This window comes from Mastacembelus armatus, chromosome 14, assembly GCF_900324485.2.
Source record: "Mastacembelus armatus chromosome 14, fMasArm1.2, whole genome shotgun sequence".
Classification (NCBI taxonomy): Eukaryota; Metazoa; Chordata; class Actinopteri; order Synbranchiformes; family Mastacembelidae; genus Mastacembelus; species Mastacembelus armatus.
The window spans coordinates 16,444,526-16,464,951 of record NC_046646.1 but is presented as its reverse complement, the minus strand read 5'-3'; the positions used below and the strand labels follow the sequence as shown (position 1 = coordinate 16,464,951).

The 20,426-nt window shown below is 37.9% G+C and overlaps 1 protein-coding gene across 2 annotated transcripts in view; it reads left to right on the top strand.

Annotated features, from left to right (window-relative positions):
* Positions 1 to 20,426, top strand: part of frem2a (FRAS1 related extracellular matrix 2a) — a 49,342-nt gene that overhangs the window by 7,148 nt on the left and 21,768 nt on the right. For both annotated transcript variants that reach the window (XM_026328598.1, XM_026328597.1), the window contains exons 2-4: positions 633 to 722; positions 12,225 to 12,371; positions 19,327 to 19,557. In XM_026328598.1, the coding sequence (XP_026184383.1) occupies positions 633 to 722; positions 12,225 to 12,371; positions 19,327 to 19,557 (468 nt within the window). The remainder of the gene's footprint in view (positions 1 to 632; positions 723 to 12,224; positions 12,372 to 19,326; positions 19,558 to 20,426) is intronic.

Sequence of the window (20,426 nt, the reverse complement as noted above, 5' to 3'; positions counted from 1 at the left end):
GTTCATGCTCACTGCTGATAAGGAACTAAATCAGTGTGATACTAGAAACCTGCTGTTACTGTAGCAGATACGGTGCTGAAGCGGGACAGCTTCTATCTTTGAACAATTATTCAACAGAGAGAGTGTTTGAACAAGTCATAGAGCAATAATACAACTTCAAAGTGTGTTTGAGGCTATTTCTGTACCAGCATGAAACTTCACATGAAGGTTTTTTAATCTTAAAATGCAAATTGTTTTATAACTATATATATATATATATATATATATATATATATATTTTTTTGTATCTTAGCAAGTTTATATCACCTTGTTTTAAGTTAGAGCAAGGTGATTGTTAAAATTTTCATCATGCATCATTTCACATTTACATGACATTGTAATGCTTCAGCTTAAAATGCAGAGTGCACTCATTTGCATTCTGTCATTAATTATATAAAAAAAAACATTTTTAGTTGTGTGTCATCTTGTTTTGGCTTTGTTGGTTTGGGGTGACAGGGTGTCATCATACATGCACAAATTTCATATTTTCTGTTCTCTGCCCTGAATTTTACACCTTTTTTTATCATTTGATTAAAAAAACTGAGAAAAAAAAAACTCAGCTCAATTAAACTAAAATGTTTTGTCTGTTACAGCTGATATTGATGACCTGAACATCTGCTATGTGTTGCGGAAGGAAGAAAATGCTACATCTGATCTCTTTCATTTCTCCATTGAGGATAGTGGTAAGATTTCACTTTCTATCTCTATACTTATGTTTAGGTTTTTAGGCAGAGAGACTTTACACTGAATAAAACAAAATGTGTTTTGAAATTACATTTCAACAAAATGTTGATAGATATTGTTTTAGGTTAAAATCAAACCTGTTAGTTTTTCATTACGGCATTAGTCTGTTAGTCTGTCTAAACTGATGTTTCCCCGGTGTCATATCTTTCTGAGTGAATCTGTAACTCTGTCCAAGTTTCTACTGTAGCTGTAATGGCTCAGACTATCATTCATTCCTTATGCAGTAACTTACATCATGACTGTGATAGACCTGTGCGTCAAACATACATAACTTCTCATCTTGAGTTTAGTTAAGTACATAGTTCTCAGAGATTAAATAAAACATTCAGTGAGATATATTTTGGATATTTCTGTTGTTTTCATTTGTAATCATTGCACTAAATGTCAAGCTCAGATGCCTGATGCCTGATATTTGCACTGACTTCATTTGAGACGGGATTTGCCTCTAAAGTTGTGGATCAGAATATTAATACTGAAGAGGCTGTACGTCTTAAACCTTATGCTACATTTTATTAGCTTACTGGTGAACTGATAAGGCTTCCAGGTTCATTAAAGATAGAAAACTATTTTTGTGGTGCCAAGATTAACTCGCATCACTTTCACAGTTCAATGATTTAATGAGACTGCCTGTGTAATTTGTGAATATCACTTCAGGATATGTCAAGCAGTATTACTGTATTTTCTCTGTTAATGTGAGGTTGATTTATCAGAAGTTTTTTTTTTTTTTTTTTTGTCAGCACAGGGAAGAGAATCTGAACTGTATTGAGGATAGATACTACACAATACCTAGATCATAACTATGAAACACTCTGCACCGTATTTATGTCAGTATTTCAACTGTTTTCCCTAGAGCCTTGACAGAATAAGACATGCTTTCATTTTTATGTGTCAAACATTCTTTTGCTTTATTTTTATCATGCCAAACTTGTGAGGCAAAATGTCATTCATGGCCTGATTTGTGCAAGTGAAATAGCCGCTTTAAATTCTCTACATATCGCTCTACGTGTGCTTGCAGTGTGAGTACAATTAGCTTCCATTTACACAGGCAGCAGCTAATTAAACTATTAGTGACTGGGAGTCTCGTGCAGGAAATGAAGGAGCGCTCCAGAGGTGGTTGCACTCGTTCAAGCTGAGCAAGCTTAGAAAAAAAACTAAATGTTGCAATAATGAACAGGCATGATCATTAATGAAATGATTCATACATTAATGAAGTAACAGCATTTCAAGGCATTTAAGGAGGCAGCAATCAAATTCAAACAGAGAAAATTATTTGCGTACGCATGGCACAAGAGTTACAGGAAATGTCCCTGAGGTGGGACATGTTGCACAAACCAAAACATACACAAAAGGCTTGGCTTGTTTCCAGTGTCGATCTTCTTCTTCTTCTTCTTCTTATTTTTTTTTTTTGCTTTCTTATGGATTCTGTCCTTGAGAGCCACCACAACCAATTAAAACAATGCTTACTATTTATGAAAAGCCTAAAAAAAAATCGCAATAAGTCATTAAACAAAGAAACATATGGAAGAACATGAAAAGCCACACAAACATGTAGGTTTTATTTTTTAGACACCAAGCAGCGATTATAAATCTTTTCATAAAACCTTTACACTGTGGGTTCAGTTCAAATTTAAATGCAAAAATTCTGATACCAGTTTTATGAGTTTAGGAGTTATTGTTTTTTTTTTTTTTTCATTTCTTATTTTAGAACTAACTGACTGGACATGAAAAATAAGATTATTTGCAATGTACACAAGCTTTTTTGTGTAAGAATTGCTAAATCAGCAGAATATGTAGTTTCACTTTACATTATTTATTTAATTTACATTAAAAAGAAAATGTGCACACATTTTATAATAAAATTTGACAATTTTAATTGTCGCAACAGACTATTAATTTTGCTCATGTATGATCGCATATAATTGCACTGTATTAAAGACCAAGCACATGCAGATCAATGGAAGTAGAGTCTTGTAAGCCCTCATCGACAGGTATTTGAATTTAATGGAGTTGGCAGAGGAACTACTCTAAATAACCCAATGTTTTTTATTGAACCGCAACACTGTAGGACTATGTATTATATATGTGAAGATTATGGGTTACTTTTCAAGGTTATCCTGTACATCATCGGGGCTGGATGTGCTCCAGTTAGAATGAGGAATAACAAACCTATTTAGATGGTGATTCTCTCCGTCAGTTAAATTTGCTCTATATCTTAACCACCATTTAGAAATTGCATATGCTCATTAAATTACAAAGAAAATATGTATTACATACTTTACTCTAAAAAACATGAACTTACAGTTATGTGATTTAGGCCCAGATGTGTATTTCAGTACTTTTCACACTGTCGTGCTAAGTCACTTAGAAGAAAGTGCTGGTGTGTAGAGGAATAACAGCTTCTTTATGAACATAAAAGGAGAAACACTGACTAATTGATTGATTGATTTTTTTCCTCTCTGCTCTTAGCAAGATTCTGGTTTAAATAAAATGCCTGGAGCTTTTAAAAGGAACTCTCTACTTGAAGTACATGAGTTTATATTATCAATACATAAGTTTACTGGATCTCATAGAGAGTTAGTCTTACTATATATATATATATATATATAATTCCCTTCTCACCCCTATGGGTGGTGTGTGTGTGTCTTTCTCAATCTTGGGTCCTCTACCAGAGGCCTGGGAGTTTGAGGGTTTTACTACAGTGAATAGCACTAGGTACAAAGTACAATGACCTTCTCAGTATCTTCTTATATATGGATATAATGCAAAATAAATAATGGGGATCAGAAAACAATCTGAAGCCAGTGTATAGTATGTATGCATTTTTTATTAAGATGAGTTAAATCACTAAGCAGCATATGCACTGGTACACAATCATGTAAATATGCAAATATTCCCACACATGCGTGCACAGCAGATCACGAGGGGGTAGCCGTAGGGGCGGTCTGGCCTCCAGCACAAAGAGGTGTTTGATATTTAAGAACCCAGGCAGGATTGTGGTTAATAAGAGCCCTGGGTGTCTGAGCAGGGCAGAACTCTGAGGCAACCAGTGGTAATTATATGACCCTATTACAGGCTCATCTACAGGGGAAGAGTAGCAGGAAGCACCTTCTGTCAAAGGTTAAAACCAGCTGCGATCACTATAGTTAGCTATAATGGGCTGGAACACTGCGTTTTTCCCAGGCTTCTCTTTGGCTGAAGGTCTTTGGCTGTGTTTGGTATTAAAAATGTCATTAATGTCTTAAAACCCAAAGCAATTCTCTGTACACATAAACAAATCTGGAAATCCTCAAATTGGAGCATCTGGCACTAGAGGGTTGGCGTTTTGCTTGAAAAACTATAACAGACAAAAAAGTTAATTCATGCATATTTCAAAAATCCCATTTTCTCACTAACTGTAGTGGCATTTTATTTACCCAGATCTCTGTCACTGATATTATACAATATAGGTGAAAAATATTTCATTTGTGGTGCTCACAGCAATAAAAACTTCAGCAGCGTATATCTGTCCATAAGAAATGTTATAGTTACCTTGGGTAACCCACAGACCTTGCTGTTGTTAACTTTTATTGAATGAAACAAAGTCAACTATAAAATAAACACTGTTGACAGTGAACTCTTTGGATTATTTAGAGTAACTGGTACATTGTATCTGGAAAGAGATGATGCTGTTGAATTTTTAAAACTCAAACCAAATTCCATTCACCTCCGTTGGGTAGTAGCACAAATATCTCTCAGCTGTAAAATATAGATGATTTTACTGATTTGTTTTGTGCATGTAGTTACAATGCAAAAGATTTTTCATACATTTTCACAAAGAAAGGTCTTTGCTGAGAGAGACATACCTGCCGAATATGACTAGCATGTTCTTACTCCTCCTGTCTTTTCACTGCAGACTAGATTGATTGTTACAATAAGTTCCCTTTATCCCATCCTCACCCCTCCCTGCCTGTCATTTGCCCTGCCATACCACTGCCTTATCTATAATTGCAACAGATTATATGTTCTTAAAAGACTCTCTGCAATTTTTATATATCTTTATAATCCATGTTTAATTGCACACAATACGCATTTGATACACTTTTTGTTCTCAAACCTGTCTAAAACTGACAAAATACAAATTAGTTTGACACTAAACTAATTATCACCACAGATATACTGCAAAGGAACTAGTTCTTTTTCTTCTTATTTCATATGGTGTTTTTATCACTGACCTACTCAGGTTGCTATCTCCTTGGTTGAACGACATGCACAGGATAAGCAGCTATTTATGTACATGTATACTTTCTGTCTAATAGTATATGACAGGAAAAGGTCCCTGAAATAAATTAGATGGTCAGCTTATTGAAGTTCAACTTTGAACTTCTCTAATAACATTTAAACCTTTCAACTCCAATAACTCAGAATCTGATTATATATTGGCTAAGGGATTTGATGTCATCTGTGAACACAGTGAATGTAAATGGGATAATCCAGTTTAACATTCCTCAACATCCTAGAATTGCTAGAATTACAGAAGCTTTCTTTAATTCGCTTCAGAAGTTGAAACACACGCTATTGCTTTTCCGAGTGCACTGTTAAAATATACCTCATAAATATATCTTACTTCAGAGGCTGTGACCATGGCCACACATTCAGTAGGTTAATGCAGTGACATTTTTTTGTTATCCTGAAAAGTTTACTAATCAGGGAAGAATTGCAAAGTAATACATCAGCATGCAGCACAGACTGACACACACACCAACACGTCCACTGGCTTTAGGAGAGGATTCTCTTTATCTGTCTGCATTCAGGAATTTACTGTCACTCACTTCTCCCAGGGCCCAGCTCTCTTATCTTTATCCTCTTCATCTCTCCCTTTTCTCTCTGTCAGTCTCAGATCTTGTTGGATGTGTTTTACTCATTTTCCATTCTTTTACCCCTCTCAGTAACTGTATTCATTATATATTTTGTTCTTTATTGTTATTTTTATCTATCTCGCTGCCTATCAATGTCCTCTATTCCTCTTGAGGTACAGTCTCAATGTTTTGCCCTACTGTCTCATTGCGTTTAATCTCAGCGTTATTGTGCCGAGTGTCGACTCAGTCTCAGGCATCAGGATTTGGTTTCACAGTCACACCCTCACTGTCTTTTCCTGCTGTCTGCCCTCGCCTGCCGTGTTTGTCTGCCAGCACTGGTGCTGATGGAACTCTCTGTTGTAGGATTACAGCACATTCTGCAGTTGTGAATGTCACTCGAGATGATCTGCATCTCATTAGACCATTGAGATAAGAGTGTGAGAGATGTCGAGGGTTTTTTTTTCATAATGTTAATCATCTTTGATTCTGTATTTTTTTATGCTCGACAACCAATCCATGGCACAAACATGACCAAACATTCTTTAATCCCAAGAATAAATAAATAGATGGATATTTTTTATATTTATTTTGTAATTTACATATTTACATATTTGACACATGAATGCATTGCTGTAAATTAGTGTTGGATTTTTTTTACACTTTTTTTCCAGTTACTTTAGCTTTTTTTTAAAGCTTTTTTTTTTTTAAAATCTGAGCAGTTAGTTTTCTTCATCTAATTTTCACCCTGTCCTTCCTCCATCTTATATGGCGTATGATTTTCTCTATACAAAACAAAACAGAAAGTGACACTCCCAGCTCACATAAAATCCCATTCTCAGTTTTAATGTCATTGCATGTACCATCATTACCATGTCTGTTTCCTTCTATTTCATTTTTAATGAATCTTAATGGACCTTTAATTTGTACTTAAATCATATAAGCATTAAAATGTGAAGTGACACTGCAGAGATAGTGTGGCAAGGAGAAACCAGAGATTTAAGTAGCTGCATTATAATCACCGTGTTCAGCCACAGTTTCCTCTCAGGAGTGCCAGTAACCACCCTGAAATACATTAAACCCATCCCTCTGTTAAATATTATATTGGCATGTGGTATGGGGAGACTTGTGCTGGAGCTCGAGTGACAGGCATGCTGGAGTTATGGCTCTCCAATGAGCACAAAAAAAAAAAAAATCTGCAGTAGAACAAATGCTTTTAGGTGTTGTTTTTAGCTGTTATCACTGATGAAACATTGATGTCACTGATGTGATAACAGCTAAAATGCAGATAGGCATGCAGGTGCTCACGGATATGGATGTACGTATATACACACGCACAACTGTACAACAGCTCACACAGACATACACCTCAAGGAAGCCTCCATTTCCTTGTCCTCTGGCCCTGCCCCTTTAAGCATCGCCCAGGGACATATATGGCTTTCTTTGTAGACATCAATGAAAAACCTCCGTGTTATTAAATGTAGAACAAGAACATCAAAGGAGTGACGATTCTCTGCCCCAGATGTCAGTTTCCTTTGGTTTCATATGCAAGGCCGCTTAAGGTGTTTCTGCAACACAGTCATGCCTGTTAGCTGTTGAATGTAGAAAGTAAAAAATGCATTTTTCTGCCACACTCAACTTTTATCTCTTTAGGGTGGGAGGATAAGCTAGTATGTGCACTTCACTTCCTTTGTTGCCCACAGGCACACATATATTAGCACGCCAGGCGAATTGGAAGTTGTCACACCATTCAGTGGCCCCTTATCATTTGTCATCGGGTCAGCACATATGGCCCAGTAGAGCTCTACTCCAACTACTAGTAGGCTCAGTAGGTGCATTTCATTGACAGATTTTTTAATTAGGAGACCTCTAGTGCTGTTGTTAAGTATATTGCAGCCAAATCCATACTAGGAGAATGTTAGGGTGAACGAATGGGTTCAAACTTTCACACAGGAGGCTGATGTTAAAGTCCAGTGTGGAACGTTGTAATTTTAACCACATGTACAGTAGATTATTGGAAAGACAATGCAGGAGGCCTTGTAACATTACAGAAGTAGGTATTTTAACCCAAGTCACGATATTTTCCTAAACCTAACCAAGTAAATTAGTGCTGGTATGCTCTGTATGTAACCACGACTACAAAGATCTGTGGCACGATGATGACCTATTGATCCTTCTGAGCCTACTAGGAGGTGGAGTTGACCCCAGTTTGAGCGATAATTATGTCCTTATAATAAGTAATGAAGAGACAGCAGCATCAGATTCTTTCTTGCATCCAGTTTGGTTTGAGTTGCTATGAAGCGACTGATCACTCTCAGTATCCAGTAGAAATGAATTAATTATCTACACACATGTAATGTGGGAGTCCACACTGTCAAATATACACAAAGAAGGTATATGGTAAATAGATGGTAAATAACATCAACGAAAACCTGGCACACACTGTCTTCAGTTTGCCTTTGAGTTTATTTTAAATATTTGTGTTTACCCATGGCCATGAATTCCTGGTCAGCTTATTGATATCTCACGACAGTTCAGGAGATATCCACTGCCTGAGGCGAAGTGTAAATAGAGTGGGCTGGGTTGGCAGTAGGATGCACATATATAGGGCTCACAGGCACTGGATTATGGTGCTGATAAAAGACCTGAAACACGACTAGCTTTTAGTCTGATCTGTGATGATGTGATGTGCCACCAGTTGCACATATGCTAAGCCTACCAATGTCATCACAGCCACATATCTGTCAAATTGAAACATCCTGAGGGGGAGTGAGACATTTTTATTTTGTCACCAATCAAAATTTATGTAGAGTGGTACTCCTGCCAGATAGATAGTGTGTGGGCTCTTATTACTACTGAAATAATGCTAGTGGTCTATTTTAGCACAAGGACTGTTACAGTGCTTCATGTGCTGCATGCATTGTAAAAGGAATATTTTGCCAACTGAATAAATAGCAGATTGAGCAAATATGTCCTGCTCCAATGTTACTCGAAAGTTTTCCTTGGTAAAAGAAATGATTGAGTTTGTTGGTTGCATGTAGCTGTTTGGTTGCCAGTTGCACTGGGAGTTGGGGACTCACATACAAAGGAATACAGGAGACAGATGGAGATGTAACAGTGAGGGAAGGGCCACACCGCCAGCAGCAGAATAGATATACTGAGCACCAGACAGCTTCTCCTTACTGTGAAAAATTTCCTTTGATTTGGGGTGTGAAGTCTTTGGCATGCATACACGTAGACACAAAGCTGAAACTCAAGGCAAGACAGCCCTGATTTTGAAGAGTGACGCTAAAAGCTTAATCTGGCACATTGTTTTGAATTTAAATCCATGTTGAGCTATCAGGTAGTGATGTATCTCAGCTAAACATCATTTTAACATGCAGCGATGGCTGTTGTAGCACATGCCTCAATAGTCTCAGTTATCAAAACACAAAGAGGCCGAAAAAGATAGGTGACTTCATGGAAGATAGCCCTGCGATCCACACTTCACTACCACACACACTCTTACACACACACACACACACACACACACACATATATGCTTCACACATTCCCTGAAAATGTGAATGATAGTTCCACTTTGTATGTGTGTATAATACACATAAATGTGAGTTATTGTTGTTGATGTTGGAGAAGGGTTTGAATTTTCAGGCAGTGTGACTCGAAGATTTAATGTGGCAATTTTGAGATCACAGATTGGTCTCTGTTAGGTTTCACAATAAATAAAAAGGAACTTAACTGAGTCCCTGAGTGACATGTAACATTCAGCAGAGAGCATGAAATAGATCATATATACAATGTAAAACACTGAGTGGTCACTCTTCACTTAGTCACCTAGTAGACTATAATCACAGCAAAGCTACAAATGGCAGTAAAGTGGCTGTAATCGTTAATTGGTTGGTTGGTGTAATGACAGTTGTTATGGGCTCATGGTAAGAAAAGCTTGAAGTGGTATTTGCTTGGCTGCTTGCACGGTATGAATAGCATTCAAGAGACAGTTTGCTTTGGGATTTGAATGTGAAAACATTAGTTTCAGTAGCCAGTATAGATGATGTTCACGTGTATTTTAATGTTTCTTTTTCTCTATACTTCAATTTCTTTTCATGCTGACTCAGAATGTGCAAGGCTTCTGTGGATTCAAATCATGAATCTGACACAAGTCAAAGAATTTTATAACAATTTCTTTTTTACCAAATCAAAAATTGCTTTTTAGCTCCTGTTTTTACATTGACACTAATGTCCTTTGACTTTATACAAAATGTAGTTTTATTTGAAAGACTCAATTCTTTCCCTAAGCATGAATCTAGGCTTGTGCCTTGCAGCATATTAGGAAACAGAGCAGATACTCAGGTCTGTGTGAAGGACAGCAGCACATGTTTTGATGTGTGTTTGAATGATTGTACCTTCATGCCAGGCTTCCTTTATGGGTCAGAAGTCTATGAATCTCTGGGAAGAGGTGTGGGTTACCATGAAATTGGAGCTTGCACCTCCTAAACAGTATGAAGGAATGGTGAAAATCAGCAGATGTAAGAAACTTTCACTCACAGTCTTAGTAGGAGCATAAGTCAACAACGGCATGTTTCATTGTGAATTGGATTTAGATGCCTTTAAAATTTTAACCCTGTGTAATTATAAAGTAGATTAGACACCATTTGATTAGCGATTATTCCTTAAAGTTGTTCCGAGATCACAAGGCAACATCAAAACTGTAGCATCAAAGTTTTTTTTCTACAAATTTCTGACAGTGGCTTGACTTTAAAATCTGCTGTACAGAAACTATGATCCTTAATTGGTTTTAAAAAAAACTTGTTGAGAGTTTTTAGGGGGGAAAAGTCTTTGAAAAGGTGTAATGTGATTTTAGCCCTATTGAGGATGATTTCAAAGCTGCTTTTTTGTATGGTCAGCACAAGTGAGAGGTCTTTCATCCTTCCAAAAGTCTAGAGGAATGGGACAGTCTGAAGCCCACTCACTCAGATCCCTATTGACTGTGCACAGCTCTTCACTTCCAGTGGGAGGTCACACAGAAGAAGTGGTAAACACAACATGCACACACAAACACACAGGCACAAGGAAAAAATGCATTATTCTGTCACACAAACACACAGGCACTACGACTTCAGGCAACCTATACTGCATTTACTAGTAGGAAGGTGGGATGAAAGTCAAGGTTGCAACTAAGTTAGAATAGAGGAGTTATGTGTGTTTGTTTGGGTGTATGTGTGCAATTTTGTATTTGCACCTGCTAAGGAATGCCTGAATTTGGCCTACAGGGTTTTTGGAGGATACATGAGCTTTGATTGCAAAAGCTGTTTTCTCACCTCGGCACGTTGAAGCTATGGGTGCCAAGCTGGAAAGCCCTGAACTTTTAACCTATGCATCATTTTAGCAACCATGTCAGCATACTGCGGTAGAGCTTTATTCTAACAGGGCTGGACCTCTAGATGCAGAGACATACAGTATCATCTCCACTCTCTATGATAATATTTATGTTTTTATTGATCAGGATACAGAATTACAGGATTACTCACAGGATAGCACCCTGTTTTTTGCACAAGGAGCTTAAATACTGATGCTGCATTGCTGCCATTTATGACCTCTGTCGTAATGGAGCTGAAGTGCCATGCTTTGTGTGCTCTTTAACAGCCATACTGCTTTAGCCTTTAAGAGGCATAAACGACTTGAAAGAAGAAACAGCTTTGAAATTGTCCTCAATGGAACTAAATGAGATTTTCTTTCTGACAGCCTATGCATAACGTTTGCACAAACAGTCCTCCACCTCTGCATTTCCCTCTGCCAGTAAAACACACACACTCATTCATTTAGTTTAACACTCACAGGAATGCCATGCATTGTTAGACATTGTTCATCACTACACAAAAGCAGAAAAGGGAAACTTCCTTTTTTTATCCCAGTTTTACAATGTTTTCTTATTATTTCCATTCATTATTACAGAATTCTGTCCTTTTTCCTCAGCAGTAGCTGGGCAAACAAGGCAGTGTCCTTTCTGTCCACTTGTTGAAGTAGCAGCTATTAAGCAGTTTGAGTATTAACCTAACACCAACAAAACCATTTATTCTGCAAATCTTGCTTAATGACAGTAATTAGCTGCTGTACTCATGTTCTCAGGGCGATGTCCTATTTTTGCAGAAGAGAGAAGGAAAGAAAATGCAGTTAGACCAAAGAGAATTTGAATTTAATTGTAGAAGACTAGAAAACACTCACTGTTACATATGGGAAGGTATAGGATTGCTTGACTTCTTCTTTTATGTATCAGTAAATATTCTGCAGCACACGTGTTGTGAACATTTGGACCGCACATTGAAAATAATTAAAGCACTTTTTCTTCATTACAGTTTTACAGTAATTGCCCCCCTGGGGTCACAGTTCCACTTACAGTTTCTGTTTTTTGCAGAGAAATGAATAGGTAAAGATTCACCACAGCACATATAGGCCTTAGATATTAGATAGCATGTGCACAGTTAAAAAGAAAAAAAAATCTGCAGTTTTGATAGATGAATACTAAACAACTAATGAGATTTTTAAATGGAAAAAACATGTTTACAGTCTGAAATAACAGGATGACTTTATGTTTTTATGTATGTTGTCCAGGTGGGAACAAGCTCAAAGGACAGCAGTTCCGTTTGGACTGGGCCTGGATCTCTCTGGAGAAAGAGTACTATGTGGTGGACGAGGACGACAAGTTCCTGGAGGTGGTGCTCAGACGGAGAGGCTACTTGGGCGAGACATCTTTCATTGGTGAGTCTGTTTGTCTTCTGTCTCTCCACCGTTCTAATCCAAGGAGATTTATTTGGACCATATACTTGGAAAACTAATGACGTTCCCATCAGCCTCAGCTGTTTTTTACATTTTACACTAATTTGCAGGTGTTAGCACAATAACAAGCTCAACAAAAAGGGCAAACATTCATTTAAAATCTCATTATCGTTAAGATCAGGTTTTTATAGCACTGTGTCCCTCTTTCTGTGTGTAACAACCAGAAAATAAAACCTGCACAGAAAATACTGTTATTTGATATTTAGAAAATAACACAGAACTTGAACCTTGTTTTTTCTGATTTCTTGCTTGTTTGAAGAAATGTGGTGCATAATTTTGTCATTTTCTTCGCTGCAGAGTTTTATGTAGAGATGTGACTAAAAGTGCTGGTGCCCTTCCACCTAAAAATGAAAAAGCACCATTTTCTTTGGAATATGTTGAAACTTCTTTGAAAGCTTTTTTTTTTTTCACTTTTGTAGCTTACTAAAAGCTCTCATTTTGTTTCATGTGTCCAAAAGTCATTTTCCCAGAAACACTGTGGCTTCTCAATGTGCATTTTAGTAAACTCGGGTCTTTTTATGTGTCTCTTTTAAAAGTTCCTGAATATTCTTTCATTTTCATTCAGACAGCAGTGTTTGGGAATAACAATGCTGTGCCTTGACTCATATCTTGCTTGTTTTTCATATCTGTTTTCTTTGGTTCTTTTTTTTCACCATTCAAACTATTCTTCTGTTCAGACTTGGGTCAATTTCCCTTTGCGGCCATAGCCAGGGTGGTTGTCTATGGTCCCATTGACCTTAAACGTCTTAATAACATTCAGCTGTTTGGCGAGGGCCTTGTAGCCTTTCCCTTGACCATACTTGGCCATTGTTTCCTTTCTTATCTCTCTTTTTTCCTTTCTCTTTGCGCATTGTCAGTGTGGTGCACACAATGCCAAACCGCACAATGGGGACTTTTCTCCATTTAAATAGGTTGAATGACTGATTATGAGATTGAGGACACCTATGAGGCTAAACACAGAGAACATAGACAATTGTTTGCTTGAAATATCACTACAATCCTCTTATCACTGCTTCTAAGGGTTTCCAGTTATTTTGTTCAGGCGTCTTTGTTTTACTCTGTGTTAAACTGAACACATGCAAGAATGCACGATGAAAGAGCCTTTAATTTCAGCACTTCTGAGAAAGAATGGAGCATTATTTTACTAAGAACACCCATACCTTTATCAGTGTTTGTGTAGCCCATTCACCTGAAATGCTGGAGAAGCAATTGCATAATTTCTTTTCAGCACACACAAAAACAAAATATATCCTCTAGCCACAGAAATTTTGTTCAACCATGAGCCATTTAGTTTATAAAAAGATTTTTTGGGGTTAGCTTGCTGTAAAGACAGTGTCTTGGCCTGGTCAGCTTCAAACATGTTGCATTGACCAGTGGCTCATCTGGTCTGCAGCACTGTTCACTTCAGCTTAATTCATCCTTTTAGTGCAGTTTCTCCTTCTTTCTTTTTTTATTTTTCCTTTTCATTGAATGTTTTTTGTCAGGTATATTCCCAATAACAGTTTGATATCGCAAGGGTATTTGGTCAGATTCACAGAGGCTTGAAAAAGGTTGGATACATTACTTTCATTCATGTAGTTCTTGCAGAGGAGGTGGACATTATGTTCCAATAACCTTAAACAGCAACATGAAAGAAAGATCAGGAAAGAGACTGAGCTGACATTAAGATCACACAAAGTATACAGAGCAGCATTCTCACAATTTAAGTGCTGCTACATTTAGGTTCAATTTAGACCTGTTTTTCTCTTAAAATGTATGTTATTGTCACTCTTATGTAGTTGCCCACCTGCCTCGGGGAGCATATTTATGGATACTTTTAACATTTTATCCATATTAAGCTGTGAAATGTCTCGTCACTGCAATCAACAGTGCCATCTTCGCTGCTTTCTAGAAGACTGACAATAAGTGAATCATCAGCAAACCCAACAATAAAGCGTCATGCCAGATGTAACATTCAACAGTATGCAAAGAGTGGGCTGAGAAAACAGTGCTGGCTTTGTGATCTTCAAATCTCAAATTTAGACAGCTGAACAATCATCAGTGCCAGAGTTTTAATAAGCTTTTTTAACAGCAGATGGATTTGGTGGATGATTTGGTCTTGAAGATGATAGCGCAGCATGTCTTCGTGCTTACATCTGAGTGTTTGCGCAGGTAACAGGGTTAAAAGGATGATGATGCCATCCCTGAATGCTCCTCTTAACCTCAACTTCATCATGCTTCGCTCTGGATGAAGAAGCAGCTGTAGGGGAGCTTCTACTCTGTCCTATAGCTGCTTCTTCATCCAGATCATGTTAATAGTTTGGTCAGGTGTTAGCGTCACAGTGAAGCTGTTCATGTAAGCTGTAATCTACCTGTGTGTGTGCTTGTGTGTGCGTGTGTGACTGCTCTCTGTAAGGTTTTGAGTGTATCTCTTGGGCACAGCTGCAATGTGAACGCCTGGTTATCTCTAACTACATACACACACACACATGCAGATACATGTTCATTCATGTTCAAGCCCACTTTTTGAATGAATGAATTACGTGACATGTCAGCATGCTGCTAAAGAATATCAGTGTAAAAGATGTACTAACAGATTAGAAGATTAAAGAGAAGGGATAATTATTTGTAACCTTATGAAAAAAAAAAACCTTTTACTACATAGAACTAAACTTAAATCACTCCGACAACAGTGTAATGTCTCATAAGCCAAGTATTACATGAATGCATGCTTGCATCTATCAAAGTATTTGTGTGCCTAAATGCCCACTGTTGATCGGCTCTGGCAATGATGATGAAATATGGTCCAGTTTAGAGTAACACGGAATGAAAAACAAAAACTGATAAAGTTTAATAGCTTTCATAGATTTCAATTTGCTGGGCTGGTGAACAGAAGAATGGAGCCAATGAACCGATAATACAGTGGCGACCTCATACTCAAGAAGGACAAAATAGCAGGAACACCATACACCGTAATGCAGTCTAATGTGATGCTGCCACAGTGTTGGTGCCTCTGTGTTTGTTGTCCAACCATTTCTGAGGATGTAGATTTAAGATTCCAGAGGTTGGGCATTATCTTCCTGCCTGTGGTCGGGCCACATAAATGTCACAATGCCATAAAACTGAGAAATAAATCCTAACATTTCTAAAACTGGACCAAGCGACTGTGTGGCATTTTAGATTAAAAATTGATTTAATGAAATGTTGAAATTGTTGCTGAATCATTTTCTATTGCTTGACTAATTGTATCAGCTATAAAAGGGCCATGTGTCCTACAGCATCTAGCCAAAACACCCTCAAAATCAGCTCCTAAACCTCAGGCTTATTGCAATGGATATAGGCAATGCTCACTTCATTTCAAATTCAACATGCTGAATTTGAACCAATACAATTACAAAATTGTCTCTCTGTGTGGCATGCACATGCACATGCACATGCACATGTACATGGATAAATGATGACAGAAAAAAGTTTGTATATACAAAAAGGAAGGAAAAACAAGATAAGCATGGAAAAAAATGAAATAGCACATAGGACTTTCTAGCAAAAGTGTATAGTGCACCTGCAGATGGGTCGATAGATATATAGATTACTTGGGATTAGACAGGGAGTGTGTCAGAGATGGAGAAACAGGAAGAAAGACACCCGGTGGTGTTGTCAGAAGCTTTCAGCTGTTGCAAGGGTTTGCTGATGTGCAAGCTGGTGTGGTGCCAGGCAGTGGTGGAGGAGCACAGTTACACATGCTCCAATCGCAACAGGACGTTCAGATAGAGAGGATCAGTGAGGGAGAAACACTGAGATAAGATCAAGGCTCAAAGATGCCCCCTGCAAAGCAGAGCTCAGGCAGAAGGGGGCTGGACAAGCACATTGGGATCAGATTGGGATCGTCTACTGATGTTTTCAAGCTCATATCTCACTTTCTCACCTTTTATGAAAGAAAAAATCCAAACATGACTAAGGCCTCCGCCTTCAGCTTAATTCTGCTCGTGTGTGCCTGCTCCCTCGCCTGCTGTGTGCTTCTAATTGAATTCTGTCACTTTTATCCTTTTTCTGTGACACCTGTCCCACTGACTTGTCAACCCACTTAGCCTGTCTCACCTTCTTTTCTTTTCACCTCAACTCACTCGAGAGCATTTGGTCCTTTTGCACCTAACCTGCTTTTTCTCATCAAAGACACTACTTCCCTTCTTCCTGCTCCCTTATAGCCTTGGGTGTCTTACGCCCTTCCTCCACCCACTCTCCATTTATCATTCATCTTATATCTACCTCCTTCTCTCTTCTCTGACACACTCCAGAACACTGCTTATTCTCTGTTTGTTCTTGCTCTGTCTTCATATCCTTACTTCTTTATGTGCATCCTGTACTTGGATGTTAACTCTTCTCTATGCATGTACTGGATATGTATGTATTCTGATAGTTCCTCTGCAGCTTTGTTTTGCCACATCTTTGTGCTCTGTCCTCTTCATTAAACCCTCATCTCATACACGCCTTTGCTTTTCTTTACTCTCCTCTCTTCTTCCTATCTTATTTGCTGTGCGAGTAAAATGAGGAGCCCTTTGGGGAAACCAGATGGAATTGAATTATTCTATTTTGTTCATTGCATAAGTCAAAGCTCACCTCTTTTTTTCCTCCTTTCTACACTGCCCTTTTCTGGTCAGTTCTGAAATATAAATGGATGATTGTTAACAAGATGTAATTTTGCCAGGATAAAATATATCATCTCCTGTGGGATGAATTGCAGCCTCATTATTGTTGCTAAGCAGGGTGGCTGGAGAGTTAATTTTATTTCAGCAGAAGACAATAGAAACTGTTATGGCCATGTATTCTTTTCTTCAACTGCCTTGGTGTGAAATGTCCTTTATGGGATAATGAACATGAAAGTACCTGCAATCATTAAATTTTATGACAAATTGCGTATTTTACATTCAGCCAATCCCAGCCAGTTTACAATATTTGCTCTCAATAGTAAAGTAAACTGCAGTACAGAACAAATGGAAAGAATGTTTGCAGTTATAAAGAGTTTGTGAGCAACTTTTTTTTTTTTTTTTTTTATCTGTGAGTTTGTGTGATATGGAGACACAAACATCTTGGACTGTAGCACTGAGGAAAAGCACCACAGACTTGAGAAACCACCTGCTGAGAAGGAACCCAGTACAACCCTGACAGCAGGTTTTTGTGAATGTTTGTTTTACTTCATTTGGATCAAAGATTAAATAGATAGAAATCATCTGTTATGATGAAACATTTTTATTCTTCTCTACTTTAAAGTTTAACACTTAATTACAACAATGCTGTTTTTTTTTTTTTCAATTTAATATGTGCATTGTGTAACTGCCTCTTTCTGTATAAGATGTGTTCATTGTTAGTCACAGATTCTGCTTTTCTTGCATGGGATTCAAATCATGCACAAGGAACAGAGAGAGATTATCCATGCACAGACTGGATGTGGACAAATTCCCAAATGGAAGAACCAGTATATAGTACATGCACATGTCTCTCTCATTATGGAGAAAAACAATCAATTATTACTTTAGCATTACCATGGCAGACAAAATTATTGAGGCTCTTCTTCAGTCTTATATGAAGTGTGTCACAATGGGTCCTCTCAGCCCAGTAGATGCTCGAAGAATCATATTCATATCACACTGAATTAAAATCTTGGATCTGTGTAAGAGCTGCCCAGTCAATCAGCACTGAAAGAAATCTTTATCTTTAGATCTCTCAGGTACTATTAGCATATGTTTGTCCTGCTAGTGACATAGCATGAAGTTTTCAATTATTATTATTAGTATTTTTTTCTCAGTCACAACTCCTGTCCAGACAAACAACTTCAGCAAAAATAGCCATGAAATTTGCTGTTGCTAGTCATGGTAACCACTAGCAACCTTTCCACAAAGATCTCCACAAGAGAAATATCAAAATTCATTGTCAAATGCCATGAAATTCACTAAACATATGCTTATTATTCCAGATAATACATTCTTTCAATAAGAAATTGGTTGTGCTGCAAAATGTCTTCAGCTTTATTTTCTGTTTAATCTCAGGTGAGAACTAAACAAGGGTTTAAGCTTTACTAATATGCAGGTTGGTGGCATTTTATTGTGCTCTGTTATATGGGTACAATCTAATGTGTCCAATCTTATCTGCATGTGTTTGTCACCTCTTTTTTTCTCTGTTTGTGCAGAGTATCTGAAAAAAAAGAAAACAACCCCTTTTTATTTACAGGCACATGCATCAGCCTGAAATGGATCTGCTCACCTTTACCTCGGGAGGCACTGTGAATGCAGACAAAGGCATATGAACACCATATTTCAGCAAATGTAATACATTATTGTATAGCTTATGAAACCTGGGTTTCATTGACGTGTGTTTGATGTGAGACGCTGTGGTGCCAGTTACAGTACCTCTCCCGCTTTGAAGAAGGCGTATCGATTAGCTTGAATCTTAGATTGTGCTATAGTACATTCGCATGAAAGTCCAATTATAAATGAAATAATAGACATTTGAAGTGAAAAGAAGGTGACACACAGACACATTCACATGCATACCAAACAGACATGGTAGCTAATCTATCTCGCTAAGATGAATATGATTTTTTTTTTAAATTTTCAGTCACAAATTCATTTCACACATTCCTGAGGCTCTGTAAGTGATCAGTGAGGAAAAATAGATGCAACACTCATTTTTACACCAGTATCTGAACAACATTAAAGGGTGTGAATATCTAATCTGTTTTTCATCTGTTTCTCTCTCCTGTCTGTCACCCTTTCATGCTCGTTTTCTTTGTTTCATCTCCACTTCTTCATTTCTCTCTTTTTTTTGGTTTTGTTTTGTAACTCATCTGGCTTGCTCTCCTTTTCTTTTCCTATTATTCTACATTTGTCATTGTATGTTTTAGGCATTGGCACCCAGGATGGTAGTGCAAAGAGGGATGAGGATTTTAAGGGTAAGTCTCAGAGGCAGGTCCAGTTCAACCCAGGACAGACCAGAGCCACGTGGCGGATTCAGATCCTGACTGATGGGAAGTATGAACAGGCAGAGACCTTTGAGATTTTGCTATTGGAGCCAGTGATGGCAGTGATGGAGTTTCCTACCACAGCAACAGTGGAGATCCTGGATCCCGGTGATGGTCAGTACCACTCATGCACACATTATAGATTTCACTCACCCACGCAGATGCTTCTAAAATGACAGCATTATAAATTCTTTTGTAATTGCATTCAGTAAGGGAGTATAACTAAGCACAGTTACTCAAATACTGTAATATGGTACAAATTATGAATATAAATGATCAACATTTTGTAATACTGAAGCTTAGGTTAACCAGCAGTATCCATCCATCCATCCATCTTCTATACCCGCTTTTCCTGTTCAGGGTCACGGGGATCCGCTGGAGCCTATCCCAGCTCTCTCTCGGGTGGAAGGCAGGGGTACACCCTAGACAGGTCACCAGTCCGTCGCAGGGCCACATATAGACACACAAAGACAGACAACCTCACACACTCACACTCACTCCTACGGGCAATTTTAGAGTCACCAATCAACCTGACATGCATGTTTTTGGACTGTGGGAGGAAACCGGAGTACCCGGAGTAAACCCACGCAAGCACAGGGAGAACATGCAAACTCCACACAGAAAGGCCGGGATGCGAACCCACGACCTTCTTGCTGTGAGGCAACAGTGCTAACCACTCAGCCACCATGCTGCCCAACCAGCAGTATATAAAGTAATTATAATATGCACTTCTTCACCAAGTGCTACTTTAAAGTGACACTTTAATGCATCCACAGTCGTATTGCAGTAATACATATGATTTTGAATTGTTTCAATCTGCATAATTATTACTTACATTTTTGGGTCTTTTCATATATTTTGATGAAAGTCCTTTGACTAACTGATTACTTTTCGTGCCCATAGTGACAATATGATGGAGGTATTTTTGTCTCCACTTCAAAGAAACAATAAACTATAAAAGCAGAAACTTATTTATTTATTTT